The sequence below is a fragment of the Phaenicophaeus curvirostris genome, chromosome 2, assembly GCF_032191515.1.
Source record: "Phaenicophaeus curvirostris isolate KB17595 chromosome 2, BPBGC_Pcur_1.0, whole genome shotgun sequence".
Taxonomy (NCBI): domain Eukaryota; kingdom Metazoa; phylum Chordata; class Aves; order Cuculiformes; family Cuculidae; genus Phaenicophaeus; species Phaenicophaeus curvirostris.
This window is the reverse complement of record NC_091393.1, coordinates 20,127,039-20,139,604: the sequence shown is the minus strand read 5'-3', so window position 1 is coordinate 20,139,604 and position 12,566 is coordinate 20,127,039. Positions and strand designations below refer to the sequence as shown.

General features: G+C 37.9%; 1 protein-coding gene across 4 annotated transcripts in view; it reads right to left on the bottom strand.

Annotated features, from left to right (window-relative positions):
- Positions 1–12,566, bottom strand: part of KHDRBS2 (KH RNA binding domain containing, signal transduction associated 2) — a 358,444-nt gene that overhangs the window by 162,577 nt on the left and 183,301 nt on the right. For all 4 annotated transcript variants that reach the window (XR_011336927.1, XR_011336928.1, XR_011336926.1 and 1 more), the window contains exon 4: positions 7,847–7,993. Coding sequence is in view for 1 of the 4 variants with exons in the window: in XM_069851484.1 (XP_069707585.1) it covers positions 7,847–7,993 (147 nt within the window). In the remaining 3 variants the exon portion in view is untranslated. The remainder of the gene's footprint in view (positions 1–7,846; positions 7,994–12,566) is intronic.

Here is a 12,566-nt window from a genome sequence, read left to right as displayed (position 1 = left end):
ACACTGGCCTTTGCAGCATTAAAAAAAATAGACAAGAAGTTTCAAAATGCCATCAAAGCCTTCTCTCTCCCTCTTTTTTTATTTAAACAAAATGGAGAAGAGAAGGCTGAGGGGATACCTCATTGCTCTCTATAATTACCTGAAAGGAGGTTGTGGAGAGGAGGGTGCTGGCCTCTTCTCCCAAGTGACGGGGGACAGGACAAGAGGGAATGGCCTCAAGCTCCGCCAGGGGAGGTTTAGGCTGGACATTAGGAAAAAATTTTTCATGGAAAGGGTCCTTGGGCACTGGCAGAGGCTGCCCAGGGAGGTGGTTGATTCACCTTCCCTGGAGGTGTTTAAGGCACGGGTGGACGAGGTGCTGAGGGGCATGGTTTAGTGTTTGATAGGAATGGCTGGACTCGACTATCTGGTGGGTCTCTTCTTCTCTCTGGTTATTCTATGATTCTATGATTCTGTGAAAAAAAAACGCAAGGAAACAAAAAAACCCAAACAAACTCAAAACTCCTACACACTGCCCAGGTATTATTTCCAGTGTGCTTTTCAATTTTAATTAAATCAGGAAAAGAAACTTGTTATTTGAGTCTACTTCCACAACTGAGCTAAAACTCAAAAATTCCATTGTCATTTTGCTGAAAGAAGTGACACAGAGATAAAGTTACCTAGCTAAGCCACAAATCAGTTCCCTGAAAGAACAAAAATATATAACTCTTATCGCCTTGCTTCCTCTCTTATGCTTGCAATCCCAATGCTGACATTTTCTTTCCTCATAAGGATGGTTGAGAACGAAAAAATGAGCGTAGTATGTATGATGAAAATACATAACATCTTACATATATTTTTCTTTTTTTGTCATTATTATGTAATTCTTAGCATGAAAAACAATTAATTTAGATAAACTACTTATGCCTACTTTCATATAGAAGCATACGGAATTTAACTTTCAGACTATGAAAGTTGCAATCTCTTCACTAGGTCAGATCCCCAACCTTTATTGCCATTGATGAGACTGGTCAAATCTGTACTCAGACACAGAACTCTTAAATGAAATGCCAGATGTGCAAGAGGGTCTGGTGGTCCCCGTGAGGCAAAAGGTTTGTACAGTCTGATCTGTGTTATCATAGCCAACTTCTTGCTACATAGTACAGACCTGCTGCTAAGAAATCAGAAGCAGCAGTATAGGATTCAAATTTTTCTGCATGACTTCTATCACCTGCACCCAAATCACTGCTTGCATCTGTCACTCATGAAACACCTACACCTAGCAAGAGGAAGACAAGCAAGACAAACCTATAAAACTGCTAGAAACTCAGCAAGCAATAGAGACTCAGCAAGCAAGTTGTAAATATTTCTTTAAACTACAGCCACGTCTCAATAGTACACTCAGATTAGTCTTCAGAGTAAAATACCCAATCAGGTTAATGCCCCCAGTTAATCTGAAAGGCAAAACAAAGGGCTGGCTCTGGCAATAGGGCTGTGCCTTTTCCATTGATTCCTTTGTGTGTCAGAGAGAGATCACCAAGAGATTGCTTTCAGAGACTAAATATGTCTCTAGCATATCTAAACTACACAACCACAGCTGCTCGACTGGCCAGTACAGTGGCTGAGGAGAGCTCCACAGTTTATGATTATAAAGCCAAGAACATCCAACAACAAATTATGGACTCTTGAGTACGTTTGCCCATAGTTATAATAATTTGATTTGATAAGTAACATACAGATGTGAAGAGGTGAACTGCTATGACATTTCAGGCCTCAACAGAGTCCCTGAGATTTTTTTCCTTGATCATCAAAACTTGTGTGGGAAATTGCCAAAGATGTTGCATGCTGGGAAAAACAGAACCTAGCACAATGGAAATAGCTGCTCAAATAATATCCTTATCACAGTTTTTCAATAATTACTGTAATAATTACTTATTACTGCAGGTACCTTTTCTGAATGTGCAAGTATACATTATTTACGGTGACAGGAATAAAAAATGCCAATTATTAGTAATGGAACTGCGTGGCTGCTCACCATCATAGTTATGGAAATATTTTGCCTGTTGAGATATCTTTGAAACATGACAAAAAGACCAAAAAAACTCTTAAATAGCACAACCTATTTAGAAACAAAAGTAAGATTACAAAACTTGTTTGAATTGGTTTCAAATGGTATGCAAATAGAGATTTCATATTATACCACAGCACAGAAGAAATCCAGATTATTAATTAAAAACCTGGGAAATAAATGTCATGTACCTACATATACTTGTTATAAAACAGTCAAAATTTTGTTTTGACCAAAAAATTGTTCCTGTGTGCTGTATATACTACTATATAGTCCGCACAATATGGCATAACATATCATTACTACCTTTGGTTTGTAGTATATAGGACTGAGTATGCATACAGCAAAGATACGTTTGAAGTACAAAAATTTCTTTTTAAACACTAGCTAGAGAAAGACGTTCAAGGGTCTCTCTACGATCTTGTAATTGGTCCCATGAAAACAAACTGGTATCAAAATTTGGTTTCAATTCCCCCCAAATCTCATTTTCCTCGTAACAACTTCTGGTGTGACTAACCTCCATTATTAAATTAGCAACTTTTTTTTCACTGAAAGGCTTTTTTTCCTCAATAATTTTCCATATTTAGATAGGAAGATTAAAGAGCTGATGCTAGAAGCTGGATTAGTGAGAATAATTCTCTTCTTAATGTACTGATAAGAAAATTATTTCAGGCAATTGTACCAACCAAGGTGAGTTAAAAGGATTCAAATTAACTATTCAGTAGAAAATTTAGGCATCCTCAAGCAAGTCTCGGACATTGTACCCTGATTCTTTATCAATGACCTGGATGAAGGCATCGAGTGCACCCTTAGCAAGTTTGCGGACGACACTAAGCTGGGTGGAAGTGTCGATCTGCTGGAGGGTCGGGAGGCTCTGCAAAGGGATCTGAACAGGCTGGACCGCTGGGCAGAGTCCAATGGCATGAGGTTTAACAAGGCCAAATGCCGGGTCCTGCATTTGGGGCACAACAACCCTATGCAGTGCTACAGACTAGGAGAAGTCTGTCTAGAAAGCTGCCTGGAGGAGAAGGACCTGGGGGTGTTGATTGACAGTGACTGAACATGAGCCAGCAGTGGCCCAGGTGGCCAAGAAGGCCAATGGCATCTTGGCTTGGATCAGAAACGGCGTGACCAGCAGGTCCAGGGAGGTTATCCTCCCTCTGTACTCGGCACTGGTGAGACCGCTCCTCGAATCCTGTGTTCAGTTCTGGGCCCCTCACCACAAGAAGGATGTTGAGGCTCTGAAGCGAGTCCAGAGAAGAGCAACAAAGCTGGTGAAGGGGCTGGAGAACAGGCTTTACTAGGAGCAGCTGAGAGAGCTGGGGGTGCTTAGCCTGGAGAAGAGGAGACCTCATTGCTCTCTATAACTACCTGAAAGGAGGTTGTGGAGAGGAGGGTGCTGGCCTCTTCTCCCAAGTGACAGGGGACAGGACAAGAGGGAATGGCCTCAAGCTCCGCCAGGGGAGGTTTAGACTGAACATTAAGGAAAAGATTTTCACAGAAAGGGTCATTGGGCACTGGAACAGGCTGCCCAGGGAGGTGGTTGAGTCACCTTCCCTGGAGGTGTTTAAGGCACGGGTGGACGAGGTGCTGAGGGGCATGGTTTAGTGTTTGATAGGAATGGTTGGACTCGATGATCCAGTGGGTGTCTTCCAACGTGGTTATTCTATGACCTGCATTCACTTTCTACCTCATTGCACTAATTCCTAATAATGGAATCTGGTGTGATCTGACCTGATTAACACCTTCAGAAAATACTGAGGTATCCAGTCCAGTCATCCAAGCTATCACCCATCAACTGGACTACATTAAATGACTGTGTGTTTATTCCTGGCCTGTGAGTGTTGCTGATATATCTAAATTTAAAGCAGACACAAGTGGCTAGGAAAATGTATGCAAATAACTTGAAGAGCATCTCTTAAAGTGGAAATTGATTCAATTTCTGATCATCTGACCTCGCACTTGTAAACAATCTTTTTAAAGCAGTTGTGTCACTGCAGCTGCAACCTGCCCTCTACATAATAGCTGCCTATTACGCAGCACTCACACATTAAATGATCAGTATCTGCTTCCCTCCTCGTCCCAAGAGATGCTGACCATGTCAAATAAAAATGCTGTGCTTACAGGGATAAAAATGTTTATCACAAAAAGGTTTTGCAAGTGTTACAAAGCACAGCCCCTTGCTATATAGAAATAATAGCTTGTTCAAAAAACATTTTTTGTATGTTTGGATGATGTATCTGATAAGTGATGTAGAATTTCATTGCTCTTTAATAGCGAAGGAAGTATCACAGCATTTAATAGCTATGAATCTTTTAAAATCAGCAGAAAATAAAAGCTTCTAAGCCATTTCCACCCCCCCTTCGACAATTTTAAACCTCTCCCCTTCTAGTTCATTGACCCTTCATCCCATTCTGAGGCTTTGAGACTTAACATCAGCCTTAGGTTCCTTACCAGGGTTAAGTCTGGCTGTTCGGGGCTGACAGTTATATATCTATGGATTTTATTGAATCTATGTAGAACGCAGAAGTGAATCTGCAAAACATGTGTCCTCCTTCTAATTGTCCCTACTGTTTCTATTTTCCACATAGTTAATACTGAATAAATCATATTATTTTAACATCAGTTTAAAAATTGATTTTTACTCTAAAACCTAGACTTAGACAAGTACGTTTTGGTCTTTATTTCTAGTAGGCTGTCAAAAAAAAAAATTGGAGAAGGCAGTTGTGTTGCAAAACTCTGAGGTAGTAACCCCATTTACTTAATCATGGATCTTTTGACCTGTCACATTTCTATTATATTCAAATTTTCATACTGAGAGTAAACTTCAGAATAAAATGGAGCACAATTTCATATAAGACCCCCAAAAGCCAAAATTCTGCATAAATGTCACAGAAGAAATAGCAAAGTCAGTTGCAAAAATGTATCTTATCCACTAGTTCACAAGGTCCCAAAGGCAGCAAATAGTAAATGAAGCATCTTGGTCAGCTGGTGAACTACCAAAGGCTGCACACATTGGGAATTCAATCATTCACCGAGATACCTGTTGGAGAGATCCCAGAGCAGCACCTGAGGCTGAGCTGCCTGCAGCTTTGAAACGTGTTAACATGTGGAACAGCCAGCATAAAGAGCAGTAGCTGGTTTCTACCTCCAGCTTGGAGGTAAAATCTTCATTAGTAACAATTTTGCTTGACAAGGTCAAAAGTGAAAAACAAGTAACCACATTTAAATCAAAAGCATTTGTTCATTAAAATTTTGCTTCAGTTAATAAACTTTTTTTCTCAGTTCTATTTTACATTTTTTCTCTTTTTCTATTATTACATTCTCTGGGCATGCATTTTAAAATTAAGTCTCATTAAAACCTGGATAAAGTATAAAAATGTGCTTCCATCTTACTGACACAAACAATCAGTATAATTTCTGAGGGCAATATTTCACTTAAGCTTCACAAAATTCATAAGGAATGTGGAAACTAATTTGAATAGTTTATTACATCCTTGATTTGATATAAATAAAACTATTAGGTTCTACTGCTTTAATCTCTGTCATGCAATTCCAGTATTCACTGCTGCAATAAATTAGGTCTTATAAACAACAAAACATCATAAAACAAATTCAAGAGAGACTGTAAATAGGGAACAAAAAGGAAATTATCTAGTGCAAGCTTTTTGAGTGTAAACCCCTTGACACATGTTGTAACCAGCCAGTTAATAATTGCTTTGTAAATTGTTGTAAATCTGAAATGAAGCAGAGGGGATAAAACTAACAAACAAGTCATGAAGTACAGTTGTTACTTGTCTGACGTGATTATTGCCAAGTTCAAAATCTTGTAGCAAAGAACCTGTTTTTCTATTTCCTCCAATTTAGCTTTAATACTTGTGCTGGAAAATACATATAATTCTTATCAATAAATAATGTGTCACACAAAATATATGCTTGTGCAGATGCTAAGTATTTGCAAGACTTAAATGCCACAAATTTTAACACCACTCTCTTCACACACTGCTTGCTCTCCTTTATTCACCCAGAATGGATTTTCCCAGACAGGACAGAATATGTAACGGATGTTAAAAATCTAGGGGGGCACAGTTACGGGTACCATCATCACTGCATCACACTATAACAAGGTATCTCTTTCACAAAACGAAGAGGACATAGATAGGCAATGATAAACAGGAACCCTTTATAGAAATAAATCAAAGTTTTACCAAGGCATAAACAAGTGAAAATAGGATTATTCAAAGGAAAGATATCGGCAACCTTTGTAATTGGCTCTGTTACCATTTTTAGTTATAACACTCCTGATATTTTCAGGAACCTTAACTATAAATTTGCAGTATAATGGCTTGGCAGATCCTCGCCATTAACTTGCAGCCAAAATGTCATTCCAGGTTTTGTTGCCAGCATTATGACACTGACCTAATTTGTCCCTCTTATTGTATGTTCACCGCAGAGTTAGAAACCATGAAAAAAATGATTTCTTGTCTCATGGTTATTTCCCAGCATTTAAAATAGTATTTTATTACCTGTCTTCCCAGACTGGAAGTATGATAGGGAATAAAGTCAACTTGTTTAAAATGTAGATTACTTAAGGGCACACACTTGGTGCCAATAAACTTTTTAGTTGAAATCAAATATCCACCTGTTTAATTTTAATAATTTTGAGTTATTTTCTATTCTTAAAAAAAGAGTCTAGTTACTCTAAAAGTTTTGAACATTTTAAATTCTGTACTTAAATATTGTACATATAATATATTCTCCTTTCCTCCTGCCAAGAGCCTCAAACAAATAAAAGGTTTAAGTTCTACCATGAAAATGTGCATGTACTTCATCTGACTATCTATTATCTGAGCTTTATACTACTCATAACAAAAAGGCATTATTGAATCATTCTGTTATTATCGAGAGATATGAACAGTCATTACATTTCTTTTTTTTAATCACAAATAGGAATAAGCTCTCATTTTATATATATGAATATATATTTAAGGAATGCAAGTTCTGAACACTTTTAGAGTTCTAAATAATCTTAGGACAGATCTTAGATGATAACTCACATAATTCTACTACTATACAAAGCAAAGTTTACTTAGTATTTAGTATGCATATATTTAAAGTCTAGGACAAATTTTAAGTATGAAAATATCATAGAATATGGTATTAATGTGAAGACAATCAATTTCAGAGTGTTTGTTGGAAAATCAATAGAAAAAAAGGTAAATATTTCAGAAAGTGATATATATTTAGCATAAATCAAACTGAAAAGGTTTCCAGATCGAGAATATGTTTCTGCATTCTCCTAGCTTATGAAGGATTCCTAAATTGTGGTCTGCGTCATAACTGGCTGCCTGAGCTGGAATGTCTGAGGAATGTTTTGTTCATGCTGTTTGCTCCACAAGAAATTAATTAACTAAATTAGCAAGATATTTAGATTAATCTTGACTTATACACAAAAATGTATGTACAAACAAATATTAAAAAATCTTGCAAGTGTACTGTCATGGTAATGACTAAATTCTGCTACAAGAGAAAACAGCAAATCACTCTTCCCTCCAAAAACCTAAAAAGGAGAGCAGAAAACAATGACAAATGGAAATAATAAAACAACTAGAAAATACATCAGGGGAACAACTGTGACAGTTAATGGGCTGTTTGTCATCTCCCTGAGACAAAAGAGTGAAAGATGAATGTTCAGCAGAATATTTTTTTTTCTCTTGAGCTTAAGGGTGCTTAAAGAAGGCACAAATGCAAAGCAGCGAAACCATAACCAGCCACAGAAGAATGCTGTAAGCCACTTACAGGAACGAGGAATTTTTTTATTTCTTCCAAGGCATGACTCATACGAGAATACGCCTCCCCAGGTGGAGCAAACACTTCAATTAATACGTGAAGCTCATCACTCAAGTGTGCATATTTGGCTTCTCCACTTTTCCTTAGTTCTTCCTCCTATGAAAAAAAGGTGGGTTTTTTTTTTAGAACCGTGAATCTACTAATTTTGCATTGATTTGGCATTTACAGATAATAAAACAGAAGGACATAATATAAGCAGACTTCTAAATCCTTGAGAAATAAAAGTCTAGTACAAGCCACTTAACGAATTAAGAATCAGTTTCAAGTCTTCAAATAATAAAACCAGCATAATTATTATCTACAACAGATTTTAATCAGCGGAGTGAAAATTGCTGAATACTCCAGTACCGAATACTGAAATATAAAATCCATAATGCAGGAGTTGCATTAATCTGTCTGATTCTTAGCTGTCCACAAAAAAAATAAATTAAAGATCCACTTAACCATTCCGGAGCACTTCAACAACTGCCATCATTCTTTAAAGTCTTTATTTTATGAAAATCTGTAGGCTGTACAACATGGTATCGCTAAAGGAAAGTACACCCTACTACTTCCACCCAAGTCATAAGTCTGAATTTCAGTCCTACTTCTGATATATGGTATCTATACAATCTAGTGACAGGAGACAGGACAAGAGGGAATGGCCTCAAGCTCCGCCAGGGGAGATTTAGGCTGGACATTAGGAAAAAATTTTTCACAGAAAGGGTCATTGGGCACTGGCAGAGGCTGCCCAGGGAGGTGGTTGATTCACTTTCCCTGGAGGGGTTTAAGGCACGGGTGGACGAGGTGCTAAGGGACATGGTTTAGTGTTTGATAGGAATGGTTGGACTCGATGATCCGGTGGGTCTCTTCCAACTTGGTTATTCTATGATTCTATGATTCTAGAGTACACTGGTTAAGATGGTGATTTGCCTCCTTTAGGTTTATCTTTACAATCTTTGGGTCCCAGTTTTCCATCTATAAAATAAGCCCGATAATCCTGCTTCATGTTAGAGTAATGTTCTGAAACATCAATGTACTTTCATATACAAGGGTTTGAGATAGTGAATGTAAATTGTAATACATGTTCACAGTAGCTATCTCTGCATAAAAAGCAAAAATATAAAGCAATGATCATGTTAATGATATAGGCAATGGTAACATGATGAAAAAATTGTCATCTCTACACAAGATAGCAAGAAGGCTGAAGAAATGATGAGCTAAAAAGTCAATCTTAAAAAATATTCCGTGAAATGTAATTTTCAAGAAAATATGTAAGTATATTCTAATTATATAGATGGAAAACACAATCATAATAAGTAAAATAATCTCCTTAAAATTTGCTAAGTGGTTATAGCTTCTCAGTTTATACTAAAATAATACTTCACAAATATTTAGACAACTAAGACATAAAAATTGTAACGATTCAAATTTTTATTTATGTAGTTTCTTTACTTAGCTTCTTTACTCAGCTTCTTTATAAGAAAACTTCATAAGCATGACTTCATAAGCATTAACTTCACTTAGTTCAGCCTTGTCTAATTTAAACCATTTCTTAACACAAAAATATTTGCACGATGCTATGTTTAAAACAATATGCTAGTATATAATGCAGTTCTTTTTATTCATACTAGACAATACACCCCCAAGGACTTTCTGGTTTTTCACAGAACACACAATGGTTCCATCTTTCAGTTCTAAAGCCCTAGATCTGACTCCACGATACATCAACATTTTGCAGATGATAACAAAATCCTAACTCAATAAATATAGCCCATGATTTCAATTTAAAAAGACATTTTCAAAAGAAACCTAAAAATTAAGATAAGCAGCACAGATGGTAGAATCTTTTTATCTTACTATACAGTTATCTTTGGCATTTTAGTTTATCACTGAAATATAATTGAAATGTCCATAAGAACCAGAGCATAATATAAGTCTGTCATGAGATGTTGCAGTACTTTTCGTTCTTCTGGAAAAAACCCATTTGATTGTGGCTTTTGGAATGATTTGATAAGAAGTATTTCAACAGAATTAAGTTTTAATAGTAATAAAGTAACATCCCAGTAACTGCTGAAAGTTAATTCATATTGATTTTTTTAAGATTCTTAAAAGAAACACCAGAAAGCCCCAAAGCTATCTTTCAGAGGGAGACTAACAACAAACCTTGTCAAAAACGTAAATCACTTTTTTTTTTTCAAATGTAGAAAAAGTCAAAAATAATATTTGGCCTATTATTTTAATGAGGACTTCGCACAGCTGAGACAAGTAGCATGATTTTATAACGCAGACCTGTTGTACAGAATGTTAGTTATATGCTTGCATAGGGGTAACAGAAGTAACAACATTTTTTTTAATTTTCTCAACAAATTCAGGAATTCTTAAAACACATAATTTTACAACCTTCATCCTCAGTTTAGCACGTGCTTTATGTCACTACTTAGCAATCATGTCTAAAGCTGTTAAAAACAGAAGGCTAGGGCCATGAGATCCTCAACATTTAATTCTGAAGATATCTAATGACAGGGATTTTGGTGGAATGCATGGGGTTAGGGATTGAATTTTCACACAGTACTTGTCCTACAAGAGGGCAAATCATCAGAAGATGCTTCTGTTATTATAAATGTGTATGTGTTGATAGAGAGAAACTTAAACCTCGTACAGAAAAGAATGGAAGACTAAGACCTCACAGACCATGTGAGCATTGTACCAAGCTTTGTTTCCAAAAGCCAGTGAATATGACTGATTATTTTAGGACTGAATGTAGCCTTACGTTTAGTGTTTGATAGGAATGGTTTAACTCGATGATCCAGTGGGTCTTTCCCAACCTGGTGATTCTATGATTCTACATGTCAGGTATCAGGCATCTAACAAGAAAACAGCAGACAACTCTCAGTGTTGAGGAGACACTGGTCTACTGGCAGGTAATCTAGCTTTCCATGCGTACGGCTGAATGGGCTCTCCTGGGAGCATGTGAAGTTGTGCAATGTCTTTGTAAGTCTTCATTAGCAAGTAGCACAGCTCAACTGCACAATGAAATGGTTAGTGCCACAGATATCCACAATACTTCTGTTTAGGACTACAGCACAACCCCTTCTTTAGCCCATCAGTATGTTTTGCTTCCTGCTAGTTGTAGCCTGGCTGCATGAATTTCCTAATAGAAATGAGAAAGACTTCCAGGAACCCAGCTTAGGTTTAGCTTTGTAGGAGAGGATTCCATTTCATGGCCTGTGATCTCTGCTTGGTGTGATTAACAGCTCTGTCACTGAAAATGATCAAGAATCTCTCCTTCAAACTGGGTTTCTGATTCAAACTAAAACAGTAATAGATACCCACCCCAACATCTACAGCACAGTGAGCTGTAGGCAATCCAGAAGATTCCTGCAATGCATTGAGGATAACTTGAGCCAGGTAATAAACAGCCCTGCCAGAGGGGATGTGACACTGGTCCTGATGATCATCAATGCAAATGGACACCAGTGACATCAACACTGGAAGTAGCATGGGCTGCAGTGATCATGCATGAGTGGAGTTCACAGTCCTGAGGAAAATGGGTCAGGTGAAGAGTAAAGTCAAGAATTTTAGAAAAGCAAAACTCCAGGCATTTAAGGAATTAGTTAACATGCTTGAGAAACTGCCACATGGGTGCATAACAGAGCTGTCAGATCTTTAAGGATACTTAGGATGCTTTCCATAAAGTGCAAGAGCTCTCAACACCCCAAGTTGCAACAAATCAGGACAGGAAGGCAAGAGAGATCAGCATGGCTGAGTTGAGACTCGATGATCCGGTGGGTCTCTTCCAACCTGGTTATTCTATGATTCTATGATTCTATGATTCTATGATTCTACGATCAAACTAAAGGTCAAGAAGGAGATGAGCAGGCAGTGAAAGCAGGGACAAGTATCCTGGGAAAATCATAGGAATGCTGCCTCGTTGTATAGGGATGGGGTCAAAGGCCAAGGCACAGCTGCAGCTGAACTTGGCAAGGTATGCAAAGAATAATAATAATTGTGGCTTCTATAGGTATGTCAGTCAGAAAAAGAAGGTCAAAGAAAGCGCACTCCCCACCCCCCCCTTCCCCCCAGATGAACAAGTCTAGCAAACTGGTAACAAGAGATGAGAAGAAGGCTGAATTACTCAAAAACTTTTTGCTTCTGTCTTCACTCTGTCTATAATCTCTTTTTCTACAGATCTCAAGTGGATGGACTACAAGGCAGGGACTAGGGGAGCAAAGTGCCTCGTGCTGTAAGAGAAGATCAGATTTGTGACCATCTGAGAGACCATGTAAGTCTATAGGACCCAATGAGATGCATTCCAGAGTCCTGGGGGAATTGACTGATGTAGTTGCCAAGCCACTCTCCCATGATATTTGAAAAGTCAGGGCAGTCAGGAGAAGTCCCTGGTAACTGGATAAATAGAACACTTGCACCCATTTAAAAAAAAGGGTAGGAAGGATGAACCTGGGAACTACCGACCTGTCGGCCTGGGAACATCTATGCCTGGGAAAGGCATGGAACAGATCCTCCTAGAAGCTATATTAAGGCACACAGACGACAGGGAAGTGATTTGAGGCAGCCAGCACGGCATCACCAGGGACAAGTTTCAGATACGGAATCTTAGGAAAAAATACCCCAACAAACCTGGTACCTCATCAGATCTGATTTATAAAATGAATAGGAGAGATTCCCT